The 14,255-nt window shown below is 43.9% G+C and overlaps 1 protein-coding gene across 1 annotated transcript in view; it reads right to left on the reverse strand.

Annotated features, from left to right (window-relative positions):
- Nucleotides 1-11,425: 11,425 nt before the first annotated feature.
- The window catches only part of KCNK17 (potassium two pore domain channel subfamily K member 17), a 31,398-nt gene continuing 28,568 nt past the window's right edge, over nucleotides 11,426-14,255 (reverse strand). Inside the window, exons 4-5 of the mRNA XM_081854217.1 lie at nucleotides 13,481-13,649; nucleotides 11,426-12,214 (exon numbers count right to left, since the gene is read on the reverse strand). Coding sequence (XP_081710343.1) covers nucleotides 11,952-12,214; nucleotides 13,481-13,649 — 432 coding nt within the window. The 3' untranslated portion in view covers nucleotides 11,426-11,951. The remainder of the gene's footprint in view (nucleotides 12,215-13,480; nucleotides 13,650-14,255) is intronic.

The following is a 14,255-nucleotide window of genomic DNA, read 5'->3' on the forward strand; positions in this document are numbered from 1 at the left end:
TGCTGTCAATGATTAAAACTATTAACCTCAAAGAGAATTTTTATGAGGTCATGTGGAAAGCATGTGCAGGAAGTTGGAGAGCCATCCTGTAGCAAGTCTTGTATTGACTGATAACATTTCAGAGAAGTACTTTCCCCTTGAACTCACGTGGCATGGCTCCTTTGCTTGTGAGGTCCTGTAAACAGGTTACAAGTTGCTTAGGATCTCCTTGGGAATAGGTCCAAAGGAGAGCAAGTCCTCTTAGTTCTTGCAGAGGGGTAGTTTAAATAAGTAAATGAGGAGAGAGAGGGAGAGAGGGAGGGAGGGAGGGAGGGAGGGAGGGAGAGAAGGTCTCTCTGCTTTATTTCACCTGTCACTTAAGGGCTGCTTTGTATGCTACATTTCCCCTTGCAATGCAGTATTAAATGTTTCCCCACTTCCATGAGGGATTGGATGCTCCATGCTCCAGCACTGAGTTCCCTCTGGAGCAGTGAGCCCTGGAGGCTTACAGTGTTCCTGTAGTATTTCCTTTATTTACATATTGGAAGGAAGGAGGCAGGCAGAAAATCCCATTGGAGTTCCATGATTGATTGATTGATTGGATTTAATCCATTTCGATCCTACCTTTCTCCCAAGTTTGGATTCAAGGCAGCTTGCAACATTTCAAAACATCAGTTATAAAATATGAAATAATAAAGCAAACTAGTTATAAACAATAATTAAAATACACCACAACATATCTAAAAACAGCAATTAAAAAATAAAGATGAAGCACCTCCAGCTAACACATCATTCTGAAAACCACATTTTGTCTCGCTCTTAGTGTATCCCAAAATGTCCTTCCACTGTTGTTGCACACCAACTCCCAGCAGCCTCAGCCATCATGGGCAATGGTCAGGGATGATTGGAGTTGTAGTCCAGGAAAACTGGAGGGCCACACTCATAGTATGGAATAGTAACTGCTTCTTTCCCTGGTTGGCCCTAGATGTTTGCCTGGCAAGAGATTATTATCAGGCTGCTTCTGTGTGAGCTTCTAAATTCTTGTCTGAGAGGAGGCCTAGAGTCTGCAGCTACAAGAATCTGCTGGTTTCTGCTATCTCTTCCACTGCAACATGGGCAGTGGAGGTGCTGAGGCACCTGGATGGATGCCTTATGTGAAAAGTTGGGCCTACAGAGTTCCATAGCATCATCCTGGCATTCAACCATTTTTGTGCCTTGATCTGAGGCTTCCCTGAGTGGGTAAGGCGCTGCTGGTGTGCAAATCAGTGTTGTAACTGGTGGGAGCGTTGACATGGAAGCTAGGGGAGTGACTGCCAGGGTTGTTTTGCTATCTCCTGTTTCTGCTGGTAATTGTCTTGCTCGAGGCAAACAAGTTTGCTGCTAGGAGGGCCCAGGATCATTGTGATGTGATGCCAGGGGCTAACACCAGCATTGCTTTGACTTGGGTGTGTGATTGCAGTGATTGACCTCTTATCTGCTGCTTCTTGGAATTGATTTGGAATGAGATGTACCCGAATGGTACTGCTGGGCTTAACTTATTTTTCAGATGTTTCTAATACTTAGGTAATATAGCCATTATGATTAGTAGCTCCTGATAACATTACCCTCCCTGAATTAATCTACTCCCCTTTGATATCTGCTTCCATTGGCAGCCACCGCTACATCTTGAAGGAGCCAATTCTGCAGCTTAGCTATGCCCTGTGCAAGGAAGTACCGTATTTTTCTCTCTGTAAGATGCACCAGACCATAAGATGCACCTAGTTTTTGGAGGAGGAAAACAAGAAAAAAAATATTTTGAATCCCAGAAGCCAGAACAGCAAGAGGGATCTCTGTGCAGTGAAAGCAATGGACCCCTCTTGCTGTTCTGGCTTCTGGGATAGCTGCGCAGCCTACATTCGCTCCATAAGACGCACACACATTTCCCCTTACTTTTTAGGAGGGAAAAAGTGTGTCTTATAGAGTGAAAAATACAGTACTTCTTGCCTGACTCTCCCACTGTTCAGCTTCATTGGGACGACCCCTGGTTCTAGGATTATGAGAAGGGGAGAAAAATGCCTCCCTATCCAATTTCTCTGCACCTTGAATAATTTTATACACAAATAGTAATTCCAGCTTTTCATAGCCTCTGATCTGCTGCAATTATTCTTTCAGCCCAAACATACACAGGAAACCCTGCCACAACAAAGAGAAAAGCCACAAGAGGTAGATCATATTAGGAAATGTTTATTTATTTCCCCCCGTTCCTCCAAATCTCTTATAAAATGAAAGGAGGAAATGCAGTTAAATCCTATGAAAACATTCCCTGTCTATGAAGAACGTTATTTTCTGTCCATTCTTTTCTTAGAGTTCTAGCATCCCTGAAGTCAGTCCCAGCAAAGACTGAGCTGAGTCAGATCCATGTTGTTGTGCAGAACCCAGTCTCAGAGCACTGAGAGACTTCAGGGACCCCTGCTGCTCTCCATTCCAAGTGTGGTGAAATATACTCGGAGTCCTGTAGTGATTTCATGCTCTTTATTGCAGCTTGTAAAACAGTGATTGAATTGCCTCCAAACCTCAGGCTTTTATATACATTATTTACACAATGAGTCCCATCTAATTGGCTGATTCTGCTTCCCTCCTGGAGCCTGATTGGTCTTGTCCTGCAGGCCAATGAGTTGTTGCATTCTACAATCCTACCAGCCTAATAGACTGATTAACTTCTTCCTGGAGCCTAATTGGTCTTCTCCTGCAAGCCAATCAGTTGTTGCATTCTAGGATCCTACTTGCCTATTGTTCTAGGATCCAAGGTTAGTACATAGCAGGTGGTCTCACCAGAAATTTGTATAACAGCATTATGATTCTGGCAGTTTTATTTTCAACCCCTTTCCTAATGATCCGTAGCATGGAATTCAGCTTTTTCACAGCTGCTCTGCTCTAGAATCTCCTGACTTTGCCTTTGTTATAGTTGTGGCCACTACTTGTTTCTGGGGGTACACAGGGGTATGCATACCCCTAAACATTTTGTGAATCTAAGTTTGGCCTCACTGAGGGGCAGTATTTCAATATGAGTAGGAAAATGAGAGTACCTCTAAGCGTTTTTAAAAAAGAATAAAGCACTGGTTGTGGCAATTTTGTTTTCTCCTGCCCCCAGTGTGATTTGTAAAGAAGGCAGGTGCCACTTCTAGCAGCGGCCACAACTTGCTAGGGGCTGATGAAAGCTGTGGTCCAAAACATACAGAGAGGGCCAGAATACTGATCCAGACAAACAGCCCCAGTTAACTCACTTATACTGGAGGGGGAAATGGTTACAGTAATGTTTGATAACATCTCCCGCTTGGTGCTACTTCATTTTACAGCTATTTATAGTCAACATGGGTTTGAACCCTCCCCTGGTGATACCATCTCAAGAATGCAAGAAGCACTTTACCTTTAAGTATCCTTCTGAGGACAGAACTCCACGTTGCAAGGCAACAAAGATAACAGTTATCAGATGAATTTGATGTTGTCTCCAGATGCTGGAAGCATCGGATTGGTTTGAAAGATCTGGAAGATTTCCACATCAGTGGAAAACAAATAGAAAGAAGCTCCCAACTAGCCAGATTAAATGGAGTTAAAGAACATCTTTAAAAGGTTTTAAAATGTTAGAGCTATGCAGCCAGACTTGATGTTTCTATTTTGGGGAGAGGGAGGGGAAATGCTTTCCAAAACGGAATATTTGCAGAGTTCAAGAATTGGCTTTGAATGAAACCTGTGGGTGAAGTAATGGGTAATGCCAATGGTCATCTCATGGGGCGGGGGAACCTAGCATCTGAGGGTTTCATTCTCATGTTGAGCTTTGCAAATATAAGTAATGGTGTGAAAAAAAACTTTCCTTGCTCTATTTTGTTACTCAGTTGAACCAAGATTTAAGTAAATGTTAAACAACAACATAATAAAATAAAAGAGGGTTGGATTCCAACACTGCTGGAGTTTCCATGCAGGAAAACTATGAATGGTGATATTCCATTACCCTCATTTCTATTAAATGTGATGGTACTGAGCAAAAATGTAGCTATTTTTCTTCAAGAGTGTTGCATATGCTGTATGGCATTTGCCCTGTGTATCACAGCCTATCTAGATGGAGCTTAACTCCAAACCTTTATGTGATGCTCCAAAACCAGCCAACAAAGAATGGGAGCCTTTGAGTTGCCCACTTCAGTGAAATACCACCCAACTGGCAGAAACTAATGGAGGCTGCCACATTGGCAGTGATGATCAGAGGATAACACCTGATTTAATTGACTGTGTGGGTTTTATTCTTTATTCATTACTAGATTTATATACAACCCTTCATCAAAAGATCTTAGGGCAGTTCACAAGATTATCATGCTAATAATACTCAGCAGCACTTTATAGTACTTAAAGAGAGGGTTTTAAAAATCAGTTTTGTGCAAGCATTGATTCAAGATTTCCTGCAGTATGTGATATAGGGAGGCATTATTAGCTAGTTTAAATGAGAGGGAAATGAACCACAGTTTAGTTTATTGTGTGTTTACATATTACTTCACACACCCAAAAGAAGTCCTGGAGTGATCTACAGGACAATAAAATACAGGATACGATATGTAAAAGGAAATTCATGGAGACAGTGCAAATACATAAATGTTGTTGTTGTTTAGTCGTTTAGTCATGTCCGACTCTTCATGACCCCATGGACCAGAGCACACCAGGCACTCCTGTCTTCCACTGCCTCCTGCAGTTTGGTCAGACTCATGTTTGTGGCTTCGAGAACACTGTCCAACCATCTCGTCCTCTGTCATCCCCTGCTCCTTGTGCCCTCCATCTTTCCCAACATCAGGGTCTTTTCCAGGGAGTCTTCTCTTCTCATGAGGTAGCCAAAGTATTGGAGCCTCAGCTTCAGGGATCTGTCCTTCCAGCGAGCACTCAGGGCTGATTTCCTTAAGAATGGATGCGTTTGATCTTCTTGCAGTCCATGGGATTCTCAAGAGTCTCCTCCAGCACCATAATTCAAAAGCATCAATTTTTTGCCACTCTTTTGTTGACTATGAGGGCCACTCCATTTCTTTTATGGGATTCTTGCCCACAGTAGTAGATATGATGGTCATCCGAACTGAATCCGCCCATTCCCGTCCATTTTAGTTCACTGATGCCCAGGATGTCAATATTTATTCTTGCCATCTCATTTTTGACCACATCCAACTTACCAAGGTTCATGGTTCTTACATTCCAGGTTCCTATGCAATATTTTTCTTTACAGCATTGGACTTGCCTTTTGCTTCCAGGTATATCCGCAACTGAGCGTCCTTTCAGCTTTGGCCCAGCCACTTCATCAGCTCTGAATCTACTTGTACTTGTCCTCCGCTTTTCCTCAGTAGCATGTTGGACGCCTTCTGACCTGAGGGGCTCATCTTCCAGCATCATGACTTTTATATGCTTGTTGTCTTTGTCCATGGAGTTTTCTTGGCAGGGATACTGGAGTGGCCTGCCGGCTCCTGCTCCAGGTCAAACTCTCCTGCTCCAGGTCAAAACTCTCCACTATGACCTGTCCATCTTGGGTGCCCATGCACGGCATAGTTCATAGCTTCTCTGAGTTATTCAAGCCCCTTTGCCACGGCAAGGCAGTGATCCATGAAGGGGACATAAATATTAAAATTGTTAAAAGTAAAGGGGGGGAGGGAAGTGTCACCACAGGCCTGAAAATTAGCGCTCTCCAAATGTGCAGGAGAATAAAAATATATTTGCCAATATAATAGCAAAGTTAGCAACAGGTAAGATTCCTTGGGGAGAGCGTTGCACCATCAAGCAGCTACCGCAGCAAAATTATAAAGCTACACTCAGGAATTGACTGACCAGGAACAAGACCTCAAGGTCGTAGCTCAGGGAGGGTGTCAACCCAGTGTGGTAGCTGTGGATGGAAAAATAAAACTTCTGACATAATGTCAGAAATCTAAGGTGCTGCCACATTTGGAATACTGTGCACAATTCTGACTACCTCCCCTTCCAAAATGATTTTGTAGGGTTGGAAAAGGTTCAGAGAAGAACGATCAGAACGATCAAGAGAGTGGGGAAATTCCCCTACGACACAAGGTTGCAGCATTCAGGACTTCTTCCAATAGGTGCTTCTTGCAGCAGGAAGTACAGGCTCGGAGGCCGGGGGTGGGAGCCAGTGATTCACTGTCTTTCAACAGGTGTGTGGTTAGCACAAATTAAACAGTGCAAGCCTTTTCTAGTATGGAAATGCATGCACCTGTTGAAACGATGTCTGCCAGACATCTTTTTACCTGTGTATTTTTGAGCACCACAGCTTGTTACATTTCCAACGCTGTTAAAAAATGGCCACGGATGTTTGTTTTTTTAAATTCAAACCAAACTAGTCCCCTTTGGGGCACAATGAACTTGAACTGCAGCTAGTTCCTTTTTAAAACGAACTTTCCTAGCACTGGCTAGAGACCATGGGCTGCCAAGGCTTTTGTGGGCATATTTTGCCAAGCGTCATGGACACTGGCCCCTTCCCCTTTACCTACAGAAAGGAGCTATGCTGTGGTAGGGGGGAAATGTATGGATAAGTAAATGACAGGAGTAGTAAGGGGACATTTATTTATTTAGTATATTTTCTACTCCCCCCTTTTCATGCGACATGGAAACCAAGATTGTGTACATGTGGTTCCTAGGCATTCTACCATCCTAGTACTAATCAGACCCAGATTTGCTTAATTTCAGAAAGGTAGTATCATGTATCCTCAGACCATGGCCTTGTTCTTCTCTGTGTACAGTATTATCATTGTATTTATGTGCCCTTTTAGTTGCCACTGCTTTGTAGTGTGTGAACATTTATGATAAGGTGGCTTGAGTGCTGTTTCCAGAAAAGCAGCATATACATTTGCCAAGTATAAAAGTGCCCCCCTCTTATGTGGGGGTTACATTCTGGGGTGCCACGTGCGTAAGTGAAAATCAGTTAAGTTGGAAGCACCCTCTAAAAAGCCTCTAAACACCTGCTTTTCCCCTGCTCTCCAGTTCTCTCCACACAACTTTCTCTTCCACCAGAGCTGAAGCACTGGGGTCGGCTGGAGGCCGCGCAGGAAAGTTGCTGCTGCTGCACTACCCCATAGAGCAGCTGCTAGGCAGGGAGGCTGAGCAGTAGAAGCAAAACTCTGCTGCGCCTCAGGTCTCTTCAGGACTTCCTCCACCCTCGTCAACATCCTCTTCAGGTTCCAGGGAGGGTCTCCTCATGAGCCACGAGGACTCTCCAGCTCTCTCCCACCATTTTCTGGTTTGAATCTATTTTCCAGCACCAAGCCTATATATGCGGTCACATGCAAGTCGGTTGTGCATAAGCGGGGTGACACCTGTATAAGAACAGCCTGCTGGATCAGGCCAATGGCCCATCTAGTCCAGTACTCGGTTCCCACAGTGGCAGACCAGATGCCTTTGTGAAACCTAGAAGTAAATGAATGAGTGGAAGCCTTGAAAGACAAACATTTTCCCAGCCATGAAGCCTGGAAAGAAAGAGGAGATTTTTGGGAACACAGGTTCCATATCAGATTCTGGATTTTGCACCCATGAAATTACTTTGGACAAATATATCTGTCTGAGGCTGTTTTGGAAATATGCTCTGGCATGAGAAGCATTAGGTGTATTCCTTTGAAATCCTGGCTGACATCTTGCTGCTTTCCTTGGAAGTTTTCTTTTTGAACTAGAAATAATTATGTTTCCTACACTGGAATGAGTCTACCACCCATGACCAGCCTTGGGTCCTGAACAGTACACTTGCCGCTGCTTTATATATTTTCTTTCCGGGTTTCTAAACTTTTGAAAGCTGGCTAGTGTTTTCATGTCCTTGTTTTGTTCATTGGAGATTCTCTGAAGTTGTTAAAATATTCCAAATGGGACAAAGCAGTGGAAACATAAATTCAGTCACAAAAAATATACAGTGAGATGAACAGAAATGCTTTTTTTAATGTTTTAAAATAACAGTGATTTTTAATGTTGAGCCCAGGGTTGTAACAGTATCTGAATTCCCTTTAATTAATGAAGCAAGGGGAAGTTCTGGAACATTTTGCAGATCCAAAAAAAGGGTTCCTGTGCTATTAATAGCTGTATAAGAGGCATCATGTTGTGACCAAATGTCTCAGTCTAATGAGTTCAACAAATAGGAGTATCCTAAGGCCTGGTGTTTACAGAATGCAGGAGAAATTCTTACGGTAATTGAGAATATAATGTGTATGTTATAAGCTAGCTAAGTCAAACCATGGGCAACTGGGGCTGTGGGAGAGAAATGCACAAGTACCTAGCTCCTCCCCCCTTTTTACTCCCACACTAAGTGTGCTCTGGGGAAGCAGGTGGCGCTGTGGGTTAAACTACAGAGCCTAGGACTTGCTGATCAGAAGGTTGGCGGTTTGAATCCCCGCGACAGGGTGAGCTCCCGTTGCTCGGTCCCGGCTCCTACCAACCTAGCAGTTCGAAAGCAAGTCAAAGTGCAAGTAGATAAATAGGTACCGCTCCAGCGGGAAGGTAAACGGCATTTCCATGCGCTGCTCTGGTTCGCCAGAAGCGGCTTAGTCTGGTTCGAATCCCTGCGACGGGCTCCCCGCGGTTCAAATCCCCGCGACGGGGTGAGCTCCCGTTGCTCGGTCCCTGCTCCTGCCAACCTAGCAGTTCGAAAGCACGTCAAAGTGCAAGTAGATAAATAGGTACTGCTCCAGCGGGAAGGTAAATGGCGTTTCCGTGTGCTGCTCTGGTTTGCCAGAAGCGGCTAATGGTCAGGGGTCCCTTTACCTTTACCTTAAGTGTGCTCTGGGCTAAGAACAAACCTTGGCTACAGCCTATAGGTCATGTTTAGTGAGGGGACAGATTAAACATGAGCCTGGGTTCGGATGACATGTTAAGACAAACCTTCGCATAGCTCAGTGTTGTAAATGAACAAAAAGAATCAGAGAGGACCAAAGAGACTACAAGCTCCTCTCTCATGTGATCCTCCAAAGCTATAGTTTCTGTCTTACCATGTTGTGTGAACCAGGCCTACGTCTTGAATGACATCATTTAGTCGTAAGGTGCAGGTGTATTGCTGAAACTATGCAGAGCTTGCCCTGCAGGCTAAAAGGAAGATTGTCTGGGAAATTATACACAAGCCATGCCGAGCCTTTCAGAGAAGGATAGCTGGGGTGTATGTGAATAATAGAGGCCTATGGGGGGAAGAGGGGGTGGGGCAAGCTGGAAAATAATCTTTATTGATTAGGATTCCACCACAATCACACACACAAAAATAGTAAGTAAACTACATTAATTATAACTATGATTATAATTATAATCTTCATCATCTCACTCTTCATCCTAAACTCGTACATTAGCAGTAAGCCATAGTTTGGATCAACATGATGTACAAACCAGGCCAATATCTTGTCTAACACCATTGCACCCAAGCATAATGTTGATGCATGATAACTTCGTTCACTTTCAAGTGTTTGGGCAATCTAAAAAGCTGTTTAGAAACTGGGAAACAAGTGCTGGAATTTCCTTAAACTTTCTGGTCACTTGTTTTGAATGTTAATGTATGTTTTCACAGGGTGTGAACTATTTATTTGGTTGCGGAACTTTCAATAAGCATTGTATTTTAAAAAAATTAATTACATGGTTGTTTAAGCAAAACCACATGCATGGCCTCAGAAGAAACCTTTTAAAGACCTTAAAGTATCTCCTGTAATTTTCCAATGGAGATTGTGGAAGAATCCCAGTCATCTGCAACAAGCAGCTGAGTGGGCATGTTTTTCTTTAGTCACCCTTGAACGAATAACCTTCCCGGTTTTGGCAGACAACTGTTCTGTGGGTGATTTTTCCACCCTTTATGATACAAATCTTCTTCTGCTAGGACTACCTCACCCCACTCCAAAGCCCTGGGAAACAGCAGAAACTTGCCGGAAGCAACAGAGAATCTGACGTGCTGACGGGATCTTTGCAGACAGATTAGGTGAGATGATCAAATTACAATGGGACAGTGCCTAATGGTACAAAAGCTAGAGTTTGGGGAAAGAAGCAAATGCTGTTTAGTTGCATCAAAATCACCAGCAGCCCAAGATGGTGCAAGTGTGCAGATGGATGGGATGAGGGTGCCAGTGGAAGAGGTACATAAATGAAATGCAAGCGGGGGGGGGGGGAGGAGGAGAGCATTCCAGAAAATGTTGTGATGGACACAAGCATAAATCACTTTAACATTGATTAGCCCAGAGAAGGGAAGCCTGTGGTTCTCTGGATAGGGACAGGAAGGAAGCCCCTTTGGTCTCTGCCAAAATGACCACGGTATATTATAACACAGTTTTTTCTTTCATCCATCTTCTGGGTTTGCTTTCCATATGCTTTTCAATTTCTTGCCTCCTTGGAGTGCTGGCATTTATTCCCAATGAAGGAAACTGGAATTAGCTGCTGCCTCCATGACAGGATTGCTATTGCTTCTATGGCTTCTATGCTGCTTTTATGTTGTATTGCAATTAAGTGTTTAAAATTTGCTGTTAGCCACCCTGAGCCCGGGTTTCTGAACCGGGAAGGGCGGGGTATAAATAATAAAATTATTATTATTATTATTATTATTATTATTATTATTATTACCACCACACCCTCTGCCGTCTTTTTGTTCTTCCCCCTCCTCCCTGCCTTTATGGATATTGCGTCTGACTCTGGTGGTTTTAGTAAGGTAAGGGTGGCCCCCGCCCAACTGAGCCCCAACAAAATGGCTATTGGCACGCAATATCTAAAAATGACAAGCCTGATGCCACCACTTATGAGATGCTGGGTAGAAACAAATGGCTATCACATCCCCACTGGGAGACATGATAGTGAAATGATAGTTCCAGACCAAATGAACCTTTGTCTGATTCAGCAGGTAAGTTCTCAAACCCTGTTGCCCCATATATATAAAAAAGATACTTGCATATAGTGTGGGGAAAGTGGTGAGCTCTCAATGACAAAAGTGTGCCTGCTGTGCTTAAAGTAGTGGCACTGTGACTGCTCCATTGGCCTGGGCTCTGGTGGTAGCGGCTGTGCAGCACCAGGCCCTCCTAGAGGAAACAGATTATCTAGCTGGGACTGAATCAGTCCTGGTCACCCAGAGGGGGTGGACCATTAACAGGAGAGGGACAGGGGAAGTGCAACCCTGTTGATCTTGCTCACTCTCTCAGCAACTTTTGATACCGTTGACCTGGACCATCTTGGTGAGTTGAGAGTGGGGCACTTGGCGCTCCACTTCTATCTATGGCAGTGGTTCCCCAGATGTTGTTGGACTACAACTCCCATCATCCCTGAGCTCTGGCCTTGCTAGCTAGGGGGTGATGGGAGGTGTAGTCCAACAACATCTGGGGACCCATAAGTTGAGAAAGGCGGATCTACGGCGTTGGTTCCAGAGAGTGGCACTGGTTGACTTTATCCTAGCCCCTTGGCAGTTACCTGTGATAAGTATATGCAACAGAACCTGCCACGCTTTGGAGTACAAATGCTCTTTATTAAAGGCAAGGACTGTGGCAGCATCTGCTCAGCCTTCTATTGGGCAGATAACCCTACAAAGTCAATAGGTTGCAATACTACAGCAGCATTTTGAGCAGTGGTTAATAGGTGAGACAGTCACCTCACATTTTTCCCACACAGAAATAACCTTGATATAGGGGGGAAACCTCCCACACATTGCCATAATTGCACAGTGATGTTCATGGTTTTCCAGCTCCCACGCTTGCAGTGATATAAAAGCCCTTCAGCTAAGATGGCACAGGCCCTATTATTCCTCTGACACAGAGATTCATCTCCACGTAGAAAGGAAATCACATGTGAGGCAGTCTTTGAACAACCCAAAGAGCAGACTTTGATTTCCACTCTGGTCCGAGTTGGATGATCCCACATAGCCACACTTCTGCCAGTGCCACGAAATGGTGCTCTGGTGATGGGCTGCCCAGCTGGATGTTTCCCTCCAGCAAAAGCCAAAATACTTTGGTGGAATAAAGCATATATGCCATTCAATTTGGCTCCGCAGGCTTAGTGTCCTTTGTGCTGCAGTTCTGCCCATCCTTAGATTCCAAAGTGACATTTGGGTTGCCACTTATTAACTCTTGCTCTGCGTCTCTGCTCCTTTTCTTGCAGCACCGGCAGAGGCCACTGGAGTTCTCTAGCAAGCTGATACACAGATTGATGATCAGGGCTAGCCAAGCCATCCCAAAGAGAATCCACAGAGACACCACATTCTTATACCAGGATGGGTAGGTACGCTCAGGGTTCATGCCTATGGAAAAACAACACTTGAGCTGTTTAGAGGTATGAAATGTCACTCCCTTGAGAGAGAAACATGAGTATTTTACAATGAACTGAATCAACCAGGATTGAGCCTAGAACACTCTGGTGATTGAGAAAAATGAAATTCTGCAATGTCTGGAGCATCTAAGAGTAGATAGGACACCATCCAGGTCAGAGACCAACCCAAAGGACACACTGAACTATGATTTCATTACCCAGGAATGTATAGCATAAATGAACCAGGGAAATGTAGCTTAAGAAACATGATTCCTAACGGTTGAGTCAGTTGCCCATAGCCACCAGAATAAAAAGGAAGAATACTCATTATGTGGAGGTAGAATTTGCATTTTGAACCTTGTTTTGATTCAAAGTCCACATTCCATTGGCAGGGCTCTTGATGGAGATGCATTCAATACCTGCAACCTTAGGGCCTATTTTCATGCAAGTAGTAATGAAAATACAAAAGACCCAGGCCATACCCAGGAGATGGAGTTGTATCTTGGACTAATCAAGACTCGTTTACAAAGGGAAATGAAATTAATTTACTCATTATATAATTAAATATGGCCTTTAAAAAGTATATACTGTATACACTGCTCTTTTCCACCTTCTTCTTCAAACAAATGCCCTCAAATCACTGCCCCACTGGGATTAATGCCATATTCTGTGTGATGCACCATCCATTGATGCCTCTTTTCATCTGAGAGCTGCTTGTGGTTCATTAGGAAAGGGCAGCTTCCCTCTCTCTAGGTGTGTGTGTGTGTGTGCACATGCGTACTGACATGGGATTGTGTGAGAAACACCTCACACACGGATTGTTCTAAACCTGAGTGATTAATTCGGTGCTTGTTTTCCCAAAGAGTTAAGTGCTTCCCTCACTGAAAAGGGCACCACAGCAATGTGCCATAAGGTTGTTTGTGCAAGTGAAGCCAAAAATTGTTCTCTCACATACTGTGTTTGTGTAATCAAGCACATAAGCGCTCCAGAGCAAAGGGCCCTTCACGTTCAAGTAGGGCTGCCTCTTTCAGCTTATGCTGCAGAAGCAAATGTTGACACTTCAGCTTTCAGCTGAAGAAACAGGGTATTATTCCTTGTTGTTATTAGACTCAAACTTGAGAAGGCCACTTTTTTTGTCCATAACAGGAACTCACACATGGGAGCTTACTGAAAGGAAGAGAGAAAACCAAATTAAATAAACCTACTGGTTTATCTAAGTCTAAAAACATTCTGTATATAATAGGTCTGAACTACTTACCAATTACATAATCTCCAAAGCCTATTGTGCTAAGAGTAATGAAAGAATAATAGAACCCTTCTTCGTAGGTCCAGCCTTCTATGGCATTAAACAACAGAGGAGGTAGCAGAAGGAACAGCAGAAGGCCAGCAACCAGTGCACAGGTCCGCGTCAGGACAGCTGCCCCTTTCTAACAAGAAACAAAAATAATGCTTGAAGCAGACTGGTTAGATGGGCATAGGCTCTTCCTGATCTCTTTAAGCCACAGTTCCACATTGCAGTGTGTCTGAAACAGGGAACTGGTTTGATGGCAGTGCAGCAACCATGCTTTGATTATGGTTTACCATCCTGGTTAGTGAACTGACATTAAACCACAGTTCCCCTTTTCAGTTGTAATGACCAGGATTAAAGTACCAAAGCCATGCAACGAGAGGAAGGAAAGGTGGAAACATGCTGACCAAACGTTCCTTCCTGGTTGAATTACGGTACCGTTTATTAAGCCAGGGACATTACATCAAACCTGGCCCTAAGTCTGCAGACAGAAGTATGGTCTCAAGAGTCAAGCCCTGAGAACAGTTGTGGTACCCTCCAGATGGTCTACAGCTTCCATCCGTCATAGTCAGCGTGGCTTAAAATATCTGGAGGTCACCAGGTTGACAAAACGCTGACTCAAGGCATCACCAGCCTCAAGGCAAAGGCTGAATTAAGGCATTTTTGGTGCCTGCTAAGGCATTTTTAGCAGGCATTTTTGGTGCCTGCTAAAAACATTCTTGTTTACACAAGCCTACCCAGATGC

Source organism: Podarcis erhardii (assembly GCF_964252035.2).
Source record: "Podarcis erhardii genome assembly, chromosome: 3".
Lineage (NCBI taxonomy): Eukaryota > Metazoa > Chordata > Lepidosauria > Squamata > Lacertidae > Podarcis > Podarcis erhardii.